At 50.0% G+C, this 20,756-nt stretch overlaps 1 protein-coding gene across 3 annotated transcripts in view; it reads left to right on the forward strand.

Moving 5' to 3' along the window:
- Eya2 (EYA transcriptional coactivator and phosphatase 2) overlaps positions 1-18,846 on the forward strand; it is a 149,869-nt gene extending 131,023 nt beyond the window's left edge. For 2 of the 3 annotated variants that reach the window (XM_075963101.1, XM_075963102.1), the window contains exons 10-16: positions 2,357-2,446; positions 8,714-8,772; positions 10,852-11,012; positions 13,162-13,276; positions 13,944-14,065; positions 16,269-16,369; positions 18,204-18,846. In XM_075963101.1, coding sequence (XP_075819216.1) covers positions 2,357-2,446; positions 8,714-8,772; positions 10,852-11,012; positions 13,162-13,276; positions 13,944-14,065; positions 16,269-16,369; positions 18,204-18,284 — 729 coding nt within the window. In that variant the 3' untranslated portion in view covers positions 18,285-18,846. The remainder of the gene's footprint in view (positions 1-2,356; positions 2,447-8,713; positions 8,773-10,851; positions 11,013-13,161; positions 13,277-13,943; positions 14,066-16,268; positions 16,370-18,203) is intronic. The other variant, XM_075963103.1, reaches the window with a different exon arrangement.
- The last annotated feature ends 1,910 nt before the right edge of the window (positions 18,847-20,756 follow it).

A 20,756-nucleotide genomic window follows, 5' to 3' on the forward strand; every position in this document is an offset into this window, starting at 1 on the left:
CCCCTCGTTCAGGAGCGTATGGGTGGCTTTTGACCTGGCTGTGACCAAATACCTGATAAAAAGCAACTTAGTGAAGGAGGAAGGGGTCACTTTGGCTCACAGTGTAAGGGGGACACAGTTCGCTGAGGCCAGGAAGGTGTGGAAGCGGGCGCCTGAGATGGATGGCCACATGGTCTCCTCCATCAGATATCAGACAGGAAGTGGGGCCTGTCAAACCTTAACACCCACCCCAGTGACCCACTCCTGGTCTCCAGCCTTCCGAAACAGCATCTCTGACTGGGAACCAAATGTTCAAACACTTGAGCCTGTGAGGGCTTTTCACATTCAAACAGTAATGAGTAAGACCTTTTCTCCTGGGTTAAAAAAAGCAAAGTGGAACTGGGCAGTGGTGGCACCAGGCCTTTAACCCCAGCACTTGGGAGGCAGAGGCAGGTGGATCTCTGAGCTTGAGGTCAGCCTAGCCTGGTCTACAGAGCAAGTACGAGGACAGCTAGGGGGGCTACACAGAGAAACGCTTTCTTGAGATAAAAAGGGAGGGGAGAGAGAGAGAGAGAAATTAGTTCTCAAGGCTAGGGCCAGCCCTGGCATGTACAAAGGCCCTGGGTTCCCTCCCGGCACCAAAAGAATAAATCCATTACAAAAGAATAAATCCATTACAAAGGCCAGGCAAGGTAGCACACGCCTGCAACCCTGGCACTTGGGAGGTGGAAGAAGAGGATCAGGGATTTGAGACCAGCCTTGGCTACACAATAAGTTTGAGGCCAGCCTGGGCAAATGAGGCCCTGTCAAAAAACAGAAAGAAGGTCCCATCCCTCACCTTTGCCGTGGTCACGCACACAAAGCTCCTACTCATGTCCTACCGTCATCGGCCAGTCACGATCTCTGATTCGCCTTCCTCTAACTATATACATACCATCACCACACCACACCACACCCCAGGGAAGTGGTTTTTACACGCAATGATTGTTTTGTCCTGCTTTTCTGAGTCAGTCTTTTTGGGCCTATATGGCAGCCTTCCTCTCCCCTCCTGTTCAAGAGAGCAGTCTCACAGCCAGGTGCACATCAGCCTTGCCTTTTCCAAGGGACGAGCAGTGGCACAGAGGTGACCACAACCTTCCCTGGGACGCGGCGACTTCCTCCAGGCACAAGAGGTTTGTTCTCAGTTGCCTTCTCCAACCAGAGTCCCTGTCTGCCACCTCCTGGCCAGACCCTGGATGGGAGGCAGAGCCCTGATGAGGTGCTTGGCCAAAGGCACCAACCTGGTCTGGTTCTCCACATCTGTGTGGGTGTGCGCACACATGGGTGTGCATGCGTGTGTGCGTGCATGCATGTGTGTGTGTGCATGTGTGTGTGCAGTGTGTGTATGTGTGTGCGTGCATGCATGTGTGTACGTGCATGTGTGTGTGAAACCAAGATCAGCAGCTACATTTCCTTTGTTCTCCTTTTTGTTGTTTTATTTTTTATTTTGTTTTATTTTTAAAGTCAAAAGGGGTTTGTTTGAGGAATTGTTTACTTTATAGCAGGAGGGCTTCCTGGGAGGAGTGTGTGTGTGTGTGTGTGTGTGTGTGTGTGTGTGTGTGTGCGCGCGCGCGCATGCAGGTACTCAGGAACACAGGTGCAAGTGTGCATGGCAGCCAAGAACCTATGCTGTTCTTCCTTTGGCACTATTCACCTTGGTTTGAGACAGGGTCTCTCGCTGGCCTCGAGCTCATGAATTGGGCTGGCTGGCCACAGGCCTCTCCCTACACACACACACTGGGATTATAAACCTGCACAACTGCCGGACTTTTTATGTACATTCTGGGGATCAAGCTTAAGTCCTCACTCCTGCATGGCAAGTCCTTTGCTTCTGAGCCATGTCCCCAGCCCCCAGTCCACTTCTCATTTATGGTGTGTTCTAGTCTGGGTTCTGTTGTGTGATAAATAGCATGACCAAATGCAGTTTAGGGAAGGAAGGCGTTTATTTGGTTTATACTTCCGGATCACAGACCCTCACTGAAGGAAGTCAGGGCAGGAACCTGAAGGCGGGAAAGGTGACGGAACACTGCTCGCTGGATCACTGGCTCATGCTCAGCTAGCTTCCTTACACTCTGACGAACTTGCTTCTGTCCTTGCTGTAATTGCTTGTCACCATCACTCTAGAGTGGTGTCATTTCCAGTATCCACCTCTTCTCCCCTGGTGTGAACAAGTCATTCTCCCCCCAGGCCATATTCTCAACCACAGGAGTTGTGAGCCATTCAGAAGAACGTGGACACCCTCTGCCTTCCAGAGCAAGCAGGGGTGGAGTGGGGTGGAGGGGTGGGCTGAGGCCAAGAGGCCAAGCGTGTACTAAACCGTCCCTTCTCTTTCCCACAGGACACCACGACGTCAGTGCGCATCGGCCTGATGATGGAAGAGATGATCTTCAACCTCGCTGACACACACCTGTTCTTCAATGACCTGGAGGTCAGCACCCAGCGCTCACTGTCACAGTTACTGGGGGGGGGGTGCTAGCTCTGTCAGAAATATTTACCTTTTTTTGTATATTTTGGTTTTTGTGGGGTTTGTTTATTTGTTTGTTATTTTGATTTTGCTTTTCAAGACAGTACTTCTCTCTATAGCCCTGGCTATCCTGGAGTCTACAGAGTCGCTCTTGTATACCAGGCTGACCTGGAACTCAGAGATCTGCCTGCCTCTGCCTCCTGAGTGCTGGGATTAAAGGCGTGCGACACCCCTGCCCAGCTCCTTTTCAAAAAAGACTTTATTTTTATTTTGTTTATGTATGTGCGTGTATATGACTGTAGATGCCCTTAGAGGCCAGCAGAGGGCAGCAGACCCCTAGTGCTGGAGCACTTTGAAGCAGGTGCTGGGAGTAGAATATGGGGTTCATTGGCAGAACAGAGTCCTCAAGCACTGAGCCATCCCCTAGCTCTCCCGTCTCTTTTAGAGACTCGAATCATTTCCTAGTGACTCCTGGGAAAGTACAGAATTGTAGTCAGTCGGTGTCCTTTGGGGAAACACTCTTGTCAGGGTGATCTTGCTGGCCCTCGTCCGTCCTTGCTCCAATCACATGGGATGGTGGTTCTGCTATTCCAGTAAAACCTGGTGGCCTCTTCTTCCTCCTGAAACGCCTTTGGCTAATATGTTCATTGAGGCAGACTGGTACAGATCCTCTTGGGGCAACAAAAATAAGCAGCAGGGCCAGGGTGAGAGCTTTTTAAAAAAGAATTTACATTCCTTGGACCCATGGTTTACAGAAAGGAGTAGGGGATACACTTGGGATGTTTACTCCTGAGCTCTTGAACCCTTGAACAAGATGCAAGGAAAAGGGGCAGGAAGCAGCTTTGGGCACAGCTTAACTCATTTGTTTAGACTTAATCTGTGTTGAAAGAGGTGGGGATAAATTCAAATGAAAAGCCCGTTTAACTAGAACTCCTGGGGCCAGCGAGATGGCTCAGAAAGGGTAGCTGGTAACTATCTGGAACTCCTTTACTAGGGGATTTGACACCTTAACACAGACAGGCATGCAGGCAAAACACCAAATGCACATAAAATACAAATAAATAAATTATTAAAAATAAAACTAACCATCACACCCTATCCAGTAGGCGCCCCCTCAGGCATTTGAGCAGAGACCTAAGGTCGGTGAGAGGGGGGCCTGTGTGTATGTGGAGGGTCTTCCAGACTCAAGGAACGGCAGTGCCAAGGGCCTGAGGCACGGTCAAAATTGGTGGCTCCAGGAACAGAAAGGAGGCAACAGAGCTAAAATAGAAGAAGCAGAAGGTGGGGTACACTATGGGGTACAGCTTGGGGGCCAGTGTGGGGCTCAGGGTCACATTCTAAGAGGGGTTGGAAGCACTGGACCCTTTGAACCTCAGAACGTGGTTCAGAGACTATCCATGACTGCCCAGTGGAGGACAGACCGTAGAGGTGAGGCCAGAAGCAAGGACAATGGTCCTCACATCCCAGGAGGCAGACCTCACAGGGAAGATGTGTAAAGACCGGGTAGGGACAAGGAAGGTGCTGACCTCTGCCACATCCAGCATATTTGGGATGTGAGCCACTAACTGAGCACCCAACACTTGCCTCTTAACACCCGCAAGCAGGCATGTTCATTAGCTGTGTTTCTGGGTTTAAAAGGCCAAGCTGACAAACTTGCTCTGTCTTCTAAGGATCGAAACGCTGACACCCCAGCAGCAATGCACCACCCAGTACCCAGAACCTGGCCTCCCACCCCTTTCTTCAACATAAGGTCCTTGACTTAAGGTGACTCTGGAGCTGGGCAGGGAGTCAACAATGAACTGTAAGCATTTCCTACGGTGAGAAAGTGAGAGCCAGACGTGGCGGTGCACCGCTGTAATAATCTCAGCACTCAGAAGGCGGGAGCAGGCATTTAAGATCAGCCTGGACTACATTGTGAGGCCAACCTGGACTGCACAGTGAGTTCAAGGCCATCAGAAGAAAGGAAGGGGATGGAAGGGAAGGACAGAAAGAAAATACAACAGCTGGTTGTAGTGGTGACACTAATGGGGTATGCTTAAAAGATGGGGGGGACAGGTGGATCACTAGAAACTAAAGAAGCTCTCAAAACCCAATGATGCCTTATGTCAAAGGGACAAGATGAAACTGAAAGGGTCCCCAATGGCCAGAGCTGGGGTGACTTAGTGATGAATAATGAACTATTGAATTCCAACTCAAAGTACAGAATAAGCACCCCCAGGTCTGTGCTGACGAAGACAACAATCATAAATTAAGTGGAGAAGCAGACACATCTCCCAGGCAGAAAGCCCCAAATGCTGTGTGCAAACCTTGCAGTCTCTACAGGAGCCAGTCTGCTATGGCCAAACCAGGGTTGTGAGGGACACATGCGCCCTGCTCTGGTGATCTCGGGCATGCCTCAGCGCGCGGATATCACCCCAGCTTTGTCATGTTCCTTCTTCTGTGTGTGTTGGTCTCTATCAGAATCAGCACGTTTCTCCCATCCACTGCCTGACCCGCCTAGCTTCCCAAACCAGACCAAGCTAGGCGCGTGTAGGGTGATCCAGGCAAAGACAAAAATCTCCCTTTTGTCCAAACCTAAGGACTCATCAGGGTCATTTGCTGTGCCGATTTCCAAATAAAGATAACCTCACAGACGTTGGAGGTTAAGGCTCCAACTCTGCTTCTTTGTGAAGGGGATAGCTCAACCCCTAACAGGCACCAGTGCTCACTGCTTCATTTTCTCCCACGTAAGCTGGGACGATGAGAGTGTCTCTTATCTGAATGAAGGGCTGAACAGAGTCCCTGCCTCGGTGACAGCTCAAGAACACGTCAAGCCGGGCAGTGGTGGCACATACCTTTAATCCCAGCACTCAGGGAGGCAGAGACAGGTGGATCCCAGTGAGTTCAAGTCAAGGCCAACCTGGTCTACAAGAGCTAGTTCCAGGACAGGCTACAGAAAAACCAAAAACCAAACAAACAAAAAACAGTCAGGTATGGTCTCCTCCTCAATCATTTATTCAAAAGCAATGCATATACCGATAATCCCTGCCCCTCCTCGTGTGTGTGTGTGTGTGTGTGTGCATGCACACACCCATATTTGTTTTCACTGTTTTTTTTTTCTGTTCTGAGGAACAAAACCAGATCCTCACAACACAAACACTATGCCACTGGGCCACTCCCCAGCCTTCGTTTTGTTGTGGTGGTGACGATGGCCCTGGGGACTAAACTCAGAACCTTGCCCACACTACACAAGGACATCCGGCTGGGCCACACCCCAGCTCTCGTAGCTATTGCTATCTTTACCATTAATTTGTTCACACCATTTAAGTTAGGCTAATCCCTACACCGCCCACCGGGCCAACCCCAGCTTCTTCCCTGTGGAGCTGCTGTTTCCTCCCAGACATATAAACTTCTAGATTGTTCTTTGTCCTTTTAAAATAGCACGTATTTTAGTGGATTGCTATCACACACATTCCACAGTGAATGTCTCCTCCTTAGCCACTTCTCCACTATTCCAGACGCCTTGGAATCCTGCGAGCACACTCAAGGCCTGCCCTTGTCTTCTGGGCTATGAGGTTGGAGTTCCCCAAACGGGAACCGTTCAGTCCACTCTGTTCCCGTCGATGGAAGGGGAGGGGTACCCCTGTTTCTCTCTGCATCAATAAGCTGACATTGAATGACTGTTCGCTGCCCAGATTCCCTAGCCCACATCACCTTACCATAGGTGTCAAGGCCGTAGGACCCCTTTGCCTGTCTTTGCCGGTTGGTCCCAGTAAAACCCTTCACAGGGTAGTCCCTCCCTCTTTGACCTGAGATAGACCAGAATTTCCCCACAGGCCCTGAGAATGTGCTATATAGTGAGTTCATCTTTGAGTACTGCCCCACATTTGGAGGGCGCACAGCATAATCAGGGACACCAGTCTGCCTCCACAAAAGCTCAGTCAGGTCCCCTGCCCTCTGCACTGTCCGGTGACCCTGGCGCCACTGGCTTGGAGGGTAACTTGATCCAAGTCAGCTGGTGGAGTATGAGGTAGCGTCTAGCGAGTGTCACGGCGTTTTATGAAGTTCGAAATGTGATCGCTACTGTTGTCACACTTTAGCGCCCCCGACAATCCCCTCACAAATGAGAAAAGCAGAGCCTCTTCGCATGCCTTTCCCCTGACGTCAGGGAAGCCCTGGGAACCTGCCAGGGGAGGAGGGTAGGGATATGGGGCGCTGACCCCAGCAGGGCTCTCGGGCCTGAGAGGGCATCCTGTGCCAGGTTTTCAGTGCGCTGTGAGATGCCGGGTGCTCACTTTGTGTCCTCTGTGCCTGAGTCTGTAGAGTCAGCCTTGCATCTTAAATGCCAATCATCCAGGGGCTGGGGATGCTGCTCAGTTGACAGAACGCTTGCGTGGCGTGCATGAAACTTGGTTCCATCCCTAGCACATAAAAAACTTTGGTGGCACATGTCTGTACTGTATACCCAGCCCTCGGGTGGTGGAGGCAGGAGATCATTCTTGACTTCATAGTGAGTCAGAGACCAACTCAGGCTACGTAAGACTCTATCTCAGGAGAAGAGAGCTGTTCACCAGCTTGTCAGGAGGGCTGGTCCTGGGACCCTTCCTCATACAGGCCAGCTATGAGGGGAAGAGCCAGATAAACACTGTATGGTCACGTGAGGCTAAGCCAAATGGGAGAAACTGCAAATGGACCTCCAGGCCCTGGGGCACAGCCAAAGATCAGTTCCAAATGACATGGTGCTGGAACTCAGAAAGAGGTCCCCTTACTTTAAATATGGGCAATCACTTCAAAAAATACTTTGGGAGGGTCTGGACCTACGGTTCAGTTGTTAAGAGCAGTGGCTGCTCTTGGCACAGGACTCAAATTCAATTTCTAGCACCCACATAGATCGTAGCTCGGTAACTCCAGTTCCAGAGGATCCAACACCTTCACAGAGACATACATGCGAGCAAAACACAAATGCACATAAAAATAAAATAAATAAATAAATGAAAGAAAGTATCAATTCTTCTAAAAAGAAGAAGAAGAAGAAGAAGAAGAAGAAGAAGAAGAAGAAGAAGAAGAAGAAGAAGAAGAAGAAGAAGAAGAAGAAGAAGAGGAAGATGAAAGCCATTCCGACATCAGACATCAGCCACTATATGCACCTGCATGGGTGAGTGCACAAGAGTGTGTGCACATATGAGTTAGCATGCACGAACACACACATACTTTGCAGCATAGAATGGGCTATACAGCTAAGCCAGCTAACAAGCCCTTCCCTGGAAAAAACCTCACTGAGCCAGTCCAGAAGTCAGATGTTGACATATTCCTTTTTCCTAGAGCAGCACTGTTCACAGAACTTTCTGGGTTGACCGAGATCTGTGCATCTTGCTTTATGATGTCCTCAGGTCCACATGGTTGGTAATGCGGGATTAAGGACAGAAGGGAAACCTAAGGCACACGGTAACCTGCAGAGCCTGGATGCAACAAATCTCACTGTGTTGTGAAAGTTAACTAGCACCCACCTGATGACCAGGTGACACCGTTTCCTAGAGACTTGGGGAGCCTTGGTGTCCCCCAAAGCCACACTAGTTACCTCCTTTTCATTTGCAAAGGTCACTCAGCTGAGCCGGTCACTTACCTGGTATCTCCTTGTGACCATGTGCTTATTCATATGGGAACCAAAGAGAAAAACAGCCTATACTTAAGGCAAGGCCCTAAACTTTCGGGACAAAACCCAGACCAGCCCCCAAGAATGCCAGCTCCAGTGCTCACCCTCCCTCATCTGAGGACACACTCTTAAAACGAACGCCAGCTGGGGGATTGGGGGGAAGATGGCACACGCCTTTAATCCCAGCACCCGGGAGGCAGAGGCAGGCGGATCTCTGTGAGTTTGAAGCCAGCCTGGTGTACAGAGCAACCAGGAGTCAGGGCTACACAGAGAAACTCTGTCTTGAAAAACCAATAAATAAATAAATAAGGCGCTAGGCCGGGACGTAGCCCAGTTGTTGGTGTTTGGTTAGGAGGCCTGACACCCTGGTCCTGTCACTAGCACAGCATGAAGTAGATGTGGTGGTGCACACCTATAATCTGACACTCGGGAATTGGAAGCAGAGGATCAGAAGCTCAAAGTCATCCTCTGCTACATACCAAGTTCAAGGTCAGCCTGGGCTACATTCGACCTGTCTCAAAAAAAAAATCAAACCAAAATATCAATCAGCTCCACTTCAGACTAACTGGCACGCCTTTGTCCTTATCATGTTTCCACAGGACTGTGACCAGATCCACGTGGATGATGTCTCGTCTGATGACAATGGCCAGGATTTAAGGTAAGGATTTGGGGAGTCTAGCCAAGCATGGCTGCTCATGCTTTTAATTTTAGCACTCGGGAGGCAGAGGCAGGAGGATCTCTATGAGTTTGAGACCAGCCTTGGTCTGCATCATGAGTTACAGGACAGCCAGGGCTATGTCGAGAGATCTTGTCTAATTTAGGGAGTCAAAACTTCTTCTGTGCTTGGGCATAGCTCAGCGATACAGTGTTTGCCCACTCTTGGGAGGCTAAGGCAGAAGGCTGGCAAGAATAAAGCCTACCTGGACTGCAGAGTGAGTTCAAAGCCAGCCTGGGCAACCTAGCAAGATCCTGTCACAGTAAGTTAACAAGAATAGAGACTAGGGCTAGAACTCGGTGGTAGGGTGTATGCTTGACACTGGCTTAACTCCAGATGTGTTCACAGTAGCCTAAGAGAGAAATGGATGCTCTCATTGTCTATAGCATAGACTGCCCCCAACTTCTGCTCCAAGCTGAGGAGTTCCCTCCCCACTTAGAGACCCCAGCACAAGTCAAACTGGATTCTTGGCTTTACCACAAAAAGAATAAGCCAACATTGATTTTTTTAAATTAATTTTACTGTGTGCAGGTATGTTCATCTGAGCCTGCATGTGTGGGTATGTTCATCTGAGCATGCGTGTGTAGAGCCATAGGTTACATGTCCTCCTCTTCATTCTCCACTTTGTTTTAGTTTATTTTTGATACGGGATCTCTCAATAAACCTGAGCTTACTATTTCGGCTAAGTCAACTGGCCAACACTCCCAGGAGCCTCCTGTCTCTGCCTCTCAAGCACCCCCCAGCACTGAGGTCACAGGCCTCCATAAGCTGCATTCTTCATGGGTGGTGAGAATCCAAACTCAGGTCCTCTTTCTTGCTCAGCAAGCAATTCACCCACTGAACCATCCCCTAGTCCCAGATTTTAAGCACAGAATTTGATAGACAGAGAGATGTTTAGGGAAAGAATAAAACTCAAAGGAGAGGCCATTTTATTGTCCTTACCATGAGATAGATAGGCAAGTGGGTAGATAGATGATATATAGATAGAGAAATAGTTGATAGCTAATAGATAGGTAGGTAGATGATAATGATAAATGATAGATGACTGATAAATGATGAATAGCTTGATATAGTGATACAGACAGATGATTGAAAACTGACTGATTTTATAATAGACATGATTGACAGATTAATTGAGGTTTGACAGATAGGTAGGTAGGTATGTAGGTAGATAGATAGATAGCTGATAGATGGATAGATACCTGGTAGATAGATGATAAATGGTTATACATAATAGATTAGTGATTACTAGGTATTAGATGATAGATGACAGATAATGATTGACTGAGTGATAATAGAAAGATTGATGATTGATAGATTATAGATAGATGATCAAGAAATAGATGACTGACAGATGAAAGATACTAGGTGGTTAATACATGACTTGATTGATTGATTGATTGATTGATTGATTGATTGATTGATTGCAGAAAGACAGATGTTGACATCTGTGAGATCCTGTGACTGAGTTGGTTCGGGAGTATAATTTATAAGGTTTAAAGGTTAAGAAAAGATCAAAATTTAAGCGAAGTTTAAAACTTAAGTAAAGATACACGAGCCAGTTTACTTATCCCTCTTATCTTCAAGACTTCCCTGTCGTAAGTGAATACATTTGAGGCGTGTTGTTTAGATTTTGAGATGAGAGAGGTGTGCCAATCCATTAAGGTCAGACTCAAGCTTATAGACTCTGGCCCTCAGTGAGTACAGTTCACTGGTGCCTAAAATTCCATGAGACAATGATGGAGACTTTCTCAAGCTTGTCTACTGCATGCAGGGGCGGCAGTAGTTCCCCAACAGAGTCTAGGGATGCAGTCTGATGCCCAAAGACAGAAGCAAGAGCTTTGCTCGGCCCCAGCAAGCATGCAGCCATCTTTGAAATCTAATGAGAAACTGCCCCCTCTAGATCCACATCCAGGCACCCCGAGTGTATTCGTTCAGGGATCCATGGATACCCCAAGGACACCACAGGCCCGGGGACCTGGGTCTCCCCACACTAATGCCACCCCTCTCCTGTCTCTCCAGCACATACAACTTCTCCACTGATGGTTTCCACAGCACGGCACCAGGGGCCAGCTTGTGCCTGGGTACAGGCGTGCATGGCGGCGTGGACTGGATGAGGAAACTTGCCTTCCGCTACCGCCGGGTGAAGGAAATGTATAACACCTACCGCAACAACGTGGGTGGTGAGTGACCAGCCAGACGGAGGAGATGGGGGAGTACACGGAAGACTGAGCTAGGTGCTCCTGGACCCTGCTGTGGACCAGGAAGATTTTGGAAGATTCTGGATGACTACAAGAATACCAGTGGGCTGTCTGGCTTGATGTGTATGTGTGTGTGTATGTGTGAGTGTGCTCACACACACTGTATTCATAGATGTGTACATAAGTGCATGCAGGTACGTAATGTTTATGTGCACGTGGAAGCTGGTATCTATTGTCTTCCTCAATCACTCCCCACCTTACTTTTTGAGACAGGGTCTCTCACAGAACCTAGGCTTGCAATTAGGCTGGGCGAGCTGGCCAGCAAGCCCCAGGGGCCCTCTTGTCCCAGCCTCTAATCACTGGGATTACAGGCTGGTACTTTTTACATGATGCTGGGCATCTGGACTCGGGTTCACAGGCATGCATGGGGGAAGCACGCTAACTACTGAGCCATCGCCCTAATCTTTGCTGGCTTTTGATACATAGCCTTTCTGTGTAGCCAGGATAGCCTTGATCTCACAGCGGTCCTTCTGCCTTGGCCTCCCAAATGTAGTTACAAATGTCTCCCAACCACTCCTCGCTTCCTTGATGTCACACCTTGTCCCAGAACACTCGGCCCCCATGGAGTCCTCTTAACACTACCAAAGCCACTTAATGGCAGACTATATCTGCTCCTAGAAGAATACAGATTCCTGGTCCGCTCCCACTACCTACCAAGGCTGCCACTCAGGACAGGTCATGGTCCCTCCAAGTCAGGCAGTTTGAGGACCAAGGACTGTCTCTGGAACAGTCACCACAATTTAAACTATTTACAAATGCATGCACCGGCTGTCTCAGGACACAGGGCAGCACTGTGACCCAGTAAGTCTCCCCCAGCACAGACAGGCTCAGCACCAAGCATGTGTCTGTCACCCTGTCACCCAGGATGGCCCTATGATATCCCACAAGTTCCCCCTGGCCCTGTCTTGTGGGAGCAGACAGCCCAGAGGCTAAACAGACCTCAAACACATGATCATGGACTTTTAAATCCTAGCGCAAAGCCCTGGGAAGAGGTCGAGGGCTTGAGCGAGGATACACTGGCGGGACTTAACCCGAGACGTTGGTAGAGGACTTATCTGGGTAAAAGATGAGGAGGACAAAAAGGAAACAGTAGCGGGGATCTGTAATGGAGCATGCAAAGGTCCTGAGGTAGGCACACACCTGAGGCTAGAAGAGAAAGACACTAGAGCCCTGGCGGGGAGGGGAGGCTGGCTGCTCCAACAGGATCATCCAGAGACTCTGGATTTCATCTGAAAGCCTGGCTGAGAAAGCCTGGATGTTCAGAAACATCCAGGTAGGGCTCCAGAGGCAGCGGCCAGAACTACCTTCGTTCTTTCTTCTTGTGCTAAGCAAATGTGACAACCCTTTGCAGGGCTTGGTTCTGCATCTAAAGGACAGAACACAATTAGTGCCCCCCTCTGGGGCTTCTGTGAGGATGAAAGGAAGGAGGTCACACTAAAAGCCCATGCTCTGTGCATAGTAAGAGCCCAGTAGAGTTAGTCATTAGCGTCTTCTGCTCTGTCTTTGTGTCCGTCTTAATGGTCCCAGCCTTCAGCTCCATACAGTCGGTGCTTGACACAATACTAAGCACATAGAAGACAATCTCGAAATATTGCATGGATTGGGGCGGGAAGGTGGATGGGCAGGGAGGTTAGGTGGGTGGGTGGGTCAGATGGATGGGTGGGCAGATGGGTGGGTGGGTTAGATGGGTAGATAGATGGATGGGTGGGTGAGTGGGTGGGTGGGTTAGGTGGGTAGATAGATGGGTGGGTAGATGGATGGATGGATGGGTGGGTGGATGGGTGGGTGGGTGGGTTAGATGGGTAGATAGATGGAAAGGTAGGTGGGTGGGTGGGTGGGTGGTTGGATGGATGGATGGGTGGTGGGCGGGTGGGTGGATGGATAGGTGGATAGTTGGGTGGGTTAGATGGTGGCTGGGCAGATAGTTGGATGGATAAATAGTGGATGTTCTGAGTATGAAGAAGATTGGTGAAATTGAGTTGACCGTGAATGATTTGAGCTCCGCTACTCTCCCCGCACCCCCCGAGTTTTTTCTAACATGAGAATGTCCTCTTTATTCCCTTTACTGCAGGCTTGATAGGCGCTCCCAAAAGAGAGACGTGGCTGCAGCTGCGCGCCGAGCTGGAGGCCCTGACTGACCTCTGGCTCACCCATTCCCTGAAGGCCCTCAACCTCATCAACTCTCGGCAAGTGGCCACCCCTCCCCCGTGCACAGTGGTGACATCTCCATTCCCTCACTTGGCAGGACACGGGGAGGGGCCTTCCCAACTCTCAGTTGCTGTTTTCCCAGGGTGGGCTAGAACTTAACTCTTCAAGGCCCAGTGGACACCTGCTGGGAGTAGCTGAGACCGCTTACCTCAGGCTCAGAACTGTGCTATTCTGTGGAAGTCGGCCCTCACCTGTCCAGACAGGCCCATATCTGTGCTGTGTCGCATGGCCTGGAGCCTTGTAACCAATGAACTTGCAGCTCTTAAAATAGATTCTTGCTTCTAAGGAAGGAAACTGAGGCACACCTTCAATCCCAGCACTCAGGAGGCAGAAGCGGACAGATCTCTGTGAGTTCGAGGCCAGCCTGGTTTACAGAGCCAGTTCTAGACCAGCCAGAGCTACACAGGGAGATCCTGTCTCAAAATCATATAAATGAATGAGTGAGGAAGGCACCACCCCACTGCACACCAAGGTCAGGCAGCCTCAGGCCAGAAGCAGCGACAGTGTCCCTGGGCACTTACCTTACCTGAAGACAGCCCAGCCAGATGATACCCTGCCCCTAGATCCTGCTATAACTCACCCGTGGCTTCAGGAATGACCTGGTAGTGCCTTTGGGTCTGACACAAAGTTGCCTTTGTTCCCCAGACCCAACTGTGTCAATGTGTTGGTCACCACTACGCAACTGATCCCAGCCCTGGCCAAGGTCCTGCTGTACGGCCTGGGCTCCGTATTCCCCATTGAGAACATCTACAGTGCTACCAAGACAGGTAGGAGGGGCTGGAATCGGGCACGGAAGGAACTCTCACCCCCAGCAAGTAGGGCTCAGGCCTCAAACAACCCTCAGACCCCCCAACAATGGAGCTGACCTCTGAGCATGGGTCTGGAGAGACAAGAATCAGAGCCCTGTTTGCTCTCAGCCCGTTGCTGAGTTGAGTTCCTCGACAAATCCAGGAATGGTGGTGACTTTCTTTTTCTTATGAGGAGTCTCACTTTTTAATTCTTATGTTTCAAATGCACAGGACTGAAAAAAATAAACCTAAAGGTTGGAGAGATGGCTGAGCAGTACAGGCCCCTCTTCTAGAGTTCAATTCCCAGCACCGACATGACAGCTCACCACTATCTGTTACTCCAATTACAGGGGATCTGACACCCTCACACAGACGTACATGCAGGCAAAACACTAATGCACATATAAAATAAAAATAATAAATTATGAAAAGATAACAAACCTAGGTCTGGGGAGAAGGCCTAGTGGGTAACATGAGGACCCAAGTTCAGATGCCCAGTGACCACCCGAAAAAGCGCTGGACATGGTAGCACAAGACTTTGATCCCAACACTCAGGAGGCAGAGGCACGTGGATCCCTGTGAGTCTGAGGACAGCCTAGTCTACACAGCGAGTTCTAGTCCAGTCAAGGTTACATAGTAAGACCTTGTCTCAAGAAAACCAAACAAAAGCACACACACACACACACACAAAAAAAAAAAAACAAACTAGGCATAGCTTACATGCTTGTAACCCCAGGACTGAGCAGGCACAGCCAGCCAGCCTAGATGAATTGAAGAGCTCCAAGTTCAGTGAGAGACCCTCTCTCAAAAAACTAAGGTGGAGAGAGATCTGGAAGACAGTGGACATTGACCTCTGGCCTCCACAGCACCCACATGAGCAAGAGCACCCATGCACACCCACCCAAACATACATGCGTACACCACACATACACACAAAATCTAGTTAGTTGAGATGGTTTTATTTATTTATTTTTAAATTGCATTCTTTTATTTTGTGTGTGTGTATGATGCATTTTGTGTGTTGTATGTACACATGTATGTGTGCACGGACGTACACATGCCTGTGTATGCAGAGGCCAGAGGGCATCAGGGAGCCTCCTCTATCGCTTTCCTTCCAACTCCGTTTTTTAATCAGGTGTCTCCCTGAACCTTGGGCTCATTTGTTTTTTATTTATTTAGGCTAGGCTGGCAGCCAGCAAGCCAGCAACCCGTCAGCATGCACATATGTGGGCGTGGCGTGAGCATGCATGCGTGGGTATGCAAAGGACAATGTCTGGTTTGTTACATGGGTGCTGGGATCTGAACTCGGGTCCTCATACTTACACAGCAAGCATTCTTACCAGCTAAGTCATTGCTCCTTTTTTGTTTTGTTTTGCTTGTTTATTTGTTTTGTTTTGTTTTTTCGAGACAGGGTTTCTCTTGGCTTTGGATCCTGTCCTGGAACTAGCTCTTGCAGACCATAGACCAGGCTGGCCTCAAACTCACAGAGATCCACCTGCCTCTGCCTCCAGAGTGCTGGGATTAAAGCCGTACGCCACCACCACCTGGCTTCATTTTCCTTTCTTTTTAACTTTTCATTGTGGGCAAATAACAATATGATTATTTTCCGTGGTTCTGGATTGAACTCAGCGCCTTGCTCACTCTAGGCAAAAGTTCTACCACTGAGCTACATCCCCAGTCCTCATAGCTTTATTTTTTATTTTGAGATAGGGGCTCACTAAGTTGACTACTCTGGCCTTCAACACCCTAGTACCGGGGGCCGGCTTTAAACTTGTGTTTTTTCTGCCTCAGCCTTTCAGGTAGCTGAAATGGCAAGCCTGTCCCACCACACACTTGGCAACAATATAAACATTTTTGCTATTGTACATTTTGCAATAATAGGGACTAAAGGGGCAGGACAGCGGGTTCTTTGTTAGTGTACGTTGCCAAGGCCCAAACAGCAGCGTCATAGACAAGAACCTGCCTTCTAACCCTACTCAGGCTCTTCCTGGGACAAGCTGCTCAGATTCTCTGGGTGGCTGGAGTTGGCCACCTTCCAGTGAAGCTAATGGCAGTGTTGAGCTTGCTGTAGGACAGATGACACGGTGGCAGTGGCTGTCCTGGATAGCTGCCACCTACACTGTTTCATCCTTTGTGGGAACTCGGAGCTCTGATCTCCTCTCTTCCTCTCCACTCCGCGCAGGCAAGGAGAGCTGCTTCGAGAGAATCATGCAGAGATTTGGCCGCAAAGCTGTCTACATCGTGATAGGTGACGGGGTAGAAGAAGAGCAAGGAGCCAAGAAGGTACCTGCGGCCTTGGGCGGCACGCCTGCAACACACACACACACACACACACACACACACACACACACACACACACACACACACACACACACGGGCTCTGCTCTCCTAGGCGGCTCACTCTTGCAGATCCGTCCTGAGTAATTTCCTCCCACAAATCCCCCTTATGGCCCTGGCCACTGCCCCTGGCATCCTGGCCCGGTTCTGGACCCCAGGGACACTGTGGATCAGCAGGGCCAACGCACGTGCGGGCATTTTATTTCGTGCTCAGGGCCAGCAGGTTCCAAGAACGCTTCCCAGCTAATAAAGGCAGCATTAGGCTAATGAAAAAGACAATCCCACATCTGTGATCTCAGCCTCCAGCAGAGCACAGGGGCCTTTTTGGAAAAGAAACAGCTGCCCGGACCCTGGATCTGGCCCTGTCAACAGCACCCCAGAGAGCTGCCACCCCCACCCCAAGGCCAGGCAAGCTCCTAGTTAATGTCCCTAAACTTAATTCAGGGACCTGCTTTCTCCCCTCACTGCCATTTAACAGATCCCAAGGAAATGCAAATGTGTTTTGGGTCCCTCAGGGAAAGAGAAGAAGCAAGGCCCAGGAGGCCGCCCTGCTATTCTCTCCCTGACAGAATGACTGCGGTCCTGTCCCTCCCAGCACAGCTAGGTCCCCTGACCTAGGGCCCACAGCTGCCATATTCTTCCTCCAATTGCCCTTGTCCCCTCTTGTCACAGAACAATGGCCTCTGATGCTGCAGCCAGTATGAGGGCTGTATTAGCTAAGCACCTACTGTATGCTACCCACTACTCAGCCAGCACACAGACTGAGCACCTACTGTATGCTACCCACCACTCAGCCAGCACACAGACTGAGCACCTACTGCATGCTACCCACCACTCAGACTCAGCCAGCACACAGACTGTGGACCCGAAGTGCATGCAACATGCATGACAGGAGATAACAATAGCTTGGGGGGGGCATGAAGCAGAGACTAGACATAGGGATTAGTCGGGTGAGGGGGCAGGTGACAGGCCCAGGTAGCGGTCATGGCAGGCCTCACTGAGAAATGAACAAAGACAGGACAGCGTGTGAGCCGAGCAGGCAGCAGGGAGAAAAGAAGTGAGCTGAAGATTTGTAGGCAAGGGTGCTGCCGCAGCAGGAAGGGCAGGGCCGGAGGAGAGATCAGGGAGCTGCCCAGGCTCCAGGAGGGCTACGGGCACTCTGGGAAGAAAGTCTTCCAAACTTTAAGTTCACCACGCAGGGCTGGGGAGATGGCTCAGCAGATAGAGGGGTGGTTCCTGCCGCGTGAACATGAGGGCCTGAGTTCACGGTCTCTATATCTTTGTAAAAAAGTGTGTGTGTGTGTGTGTGTGTGTGTGTGTGTGTGTGTGTGTGTGTGTGTGTGTGTGTCTGGGCACTGGGAGGGGGCGTTAAGAAAAAAAGGTGGATCCCAGTCTAGCTGAGCTCTGAGTTCAGTGAGAAACCCTCTCTCAGGAAACAAGTTGGAAAGCCATAGAGGAAGCCAGCTGACATTCTTCACTGGCCCAGCAATACCCTTCTTGGGATGCCCTCCTCTTCAGGCACCAGTAGAGCAGAAACTCCCATTCTTTCAAGGCCCGATACAAACCTACACCAGTCTCTGGGTCACCCCAACCCATCTACTGCCGCCCAAACAGAGGCTGCCTCTCAAGATGTTTTGCACCTGCTGTGCTCCTGGGGGAGCAGAGAGGCTGGGCCTCACTGGGGGATGCTGGGCACATGGGGCCTGCCGGTGCTCTGGGACCCTCCAGGCTGGCTGGGCAACTTGTATGAACATGCCTAACCAGACGCTTTCTGCCGTAGCACAACATGCCCTTCTGGAGGATATCCTGCCATGCTGACCTAGAGGCTCTGAGGCACGCCCTGGAACTGGAGTATCTATAGCAGTGGGAAGGGGCAGCCCCCGCCTGCCACCCACCACCAGGCCCGGCATCTCACTCCATGAGAGCCCTAGACACCAAATTCTGGGTAGGGGCCCGACACCAGGGGGCGGTGTTCTCTTCCCTTGGGGACAGAGTCAGGCTGTGTTGTGAAACCCAGAGGCCCAGATGAGGGAGGGTCAGCTGGGGAGGGCACGGGGGCAGCTCATCTTGGTTTCTTGTTTTTATTTATGGACGATCCCATCCCTCACGTCACCCGCTGGTCCCTGTGCTGTGGTTTCTTGGCTGTTAGTCTGGTTTGGGGTTCTACACTGGCTGTGCGGTGGTTCCCAGTTCTGTGCTTCAGGGACAGTCATTCAGTGGATGTTGGTGACGGAGGCCATCTGGGGCTGTGGGGATGCCTCTTGCTTACTTTTCATTTTTCCAAGCCCCTCCCTGATGTCATGTGGACAGTGCGCGCGTGCCTTATGCCGCCATCTTATTTTGTAGGAAAAGGGGGACCCCGGGAAGGAAGAGGTACTCTGTGCTGATGGATAAAGGCATTAAATAAAGCCACGTTTACATTTGAAGGTGGGCGATTGTGGTGACTTTTACCTGTTGCTTAGGCTTCCACGTGTTGACCTTTTCAAGTTGCAAAATAATAAAATCTAGTTTGAACCTGAACTGCTTTCAGTGACATGGGGAGGAGGCCTCAGCTACAGCACACAGTATCTGCATCTCCTTGACCTAATCTGAGCCCTGTTCTATCCAAGAAGCTAGATTTAGGGATGTTGGCATTAAAACGAAACACATAGCTCTCACCTCAAAGGACATATGAGACAGTTTGTTCTGCCGCCAAATAAGAGTGGCCTCGGCCCAGGGGTACACATTAGATTACCCCAAATTCCATATCCCAGCACGGTGACAGTTTCATGAAGTCTCATAACAGCAGAACAAAGAAGGTCATAAACTCAGACATCTTTAAATGCGCACTGGGGGGAGTGTCAGAGCTAGGATGGGTTGCCGGCCTCCTGCTGTCTGATGCTCAGCTTTCACGCTGGTGGAACCCATGCTCTGTCAACGCATTCCAAAGGTTTCAACTCTTGTTCACAAAGATGTTAGGTCAGGCACAGTTGGGTACAAGAAATGGCTGTTTGGGGGACTAAGGATAGCCTAAGATAAACTGTAATTGGGCTCTGGACCCACAGTGCTCCAACCTCTCAGCAATCGCTGAAGGTCTACACTGTTAGCCAGCTTTTAATGGAAGCTCCCGATCAGACAATGACTTCGTTTCTGGGAACTCTGGTCCTCCTGGCTGGATTTGCTCAAGGACAGACAGCTGAGGGGCTGGTCCCCCAAAGGAAGCCCCCAGTAATGGTGAGCTATTACCAAACAACCTAGGGAAAGGGTAGTGAGCTGCCAAATGTTCTATAGTAACATAGTCTACTCTCCCGCCTTGACTTCTCTCGCTGATGGACCGTGACCTGGAAGTGTGAGCTGAAAAAATCCTTTCCTTCCTTACGTTGCTTTTGGTCAGTGCTTTCACCCAGCAGCAGAAAGCAAACCAGGGCACCGTCGTGGTCACGTGATGACAATCGCCTAACAGCACACTTCTCAGTATTTATCCCTAACTGGCCGTGGAGCTGGAGATGGTTGGGTGTGTGGTCAGGTGGGTCATGGCCATTGGATGGTTAAGCAGAAGGGTCAGGAGTGGGTATATGCTCAAGTGAACGGCTACTTGAGCCGCTGGAAGACAAAGATGAATGGATGGATAGGTACCTCTGTTGAGTGCCAAGCTGGAGGGCTGGATAGATCCTGGGCGCATGGATGAACAGAAGGTTGTGGGGAGCTGATGAGCGGTTGGGTGATGAAGTGAACAGAGGGACAATGGCTGGATTAATGGTTAGAAATAATGGATAAGGGCTGGAGAGATGGCCCAGAGGTTAAGAGCACTAGCTATTCTTCCAGAGATCATGAGTTCAATTCCCAGCAACTACATGGTGCCTCCCAGGTACCCATAATGAGATCTGGTGCCCTCTTTTGGCATACAGGCATGCAGAATGCTGTATACAAAATAAATAAATAAATCTTGCCGGGCGGTGGTGGCACACGCCTTTAATCCCAGCACTCGGGAGGCTGAGGCAGGCGGATCTCTGTGAGTTCGAGGCCAGCCTGGTCTACAAGAGCTAGTTCCAGGACAGGAACCAAAAGCTACAGAGAAACCCTGTCTCGAAAAATCCAAAATAAATAAATAAATAAATCTTTAAAAAAAAAAGAAAAAAATAATAGATAGATGGTGGAGTGGGAACAAATGAGTAATGAATCACGTTGGAAGGCATGTTTCCTCGTTGCTGGGACAAAATGCACAAGAACAATCTAAGGGAGGGTGTATCTTATTCACAGCTGGAAGTGGCTGGTCACACTCAACCACAGTCAGGAAGTCGAGAGATGAATGCTGGTGCTCAGCTCACTGTCTCGTTTTTATGACATTTGCCCC

Source organism: Microtus pennsylvanicus, chromosome 2, assembly GCF_037038515.1.
Source record: "Microtus pennsylvanicus isolate mMicPen1 chromosome 2, mMicPen1.hap1, whole genome shotgun sequence".
Taxonomy (NCBI): Eukaryota; Metazoa; Chordata; class Mammalia; order Rodentia; family Cricetidae; genus Microtus; species Microtus pennsylvanicus.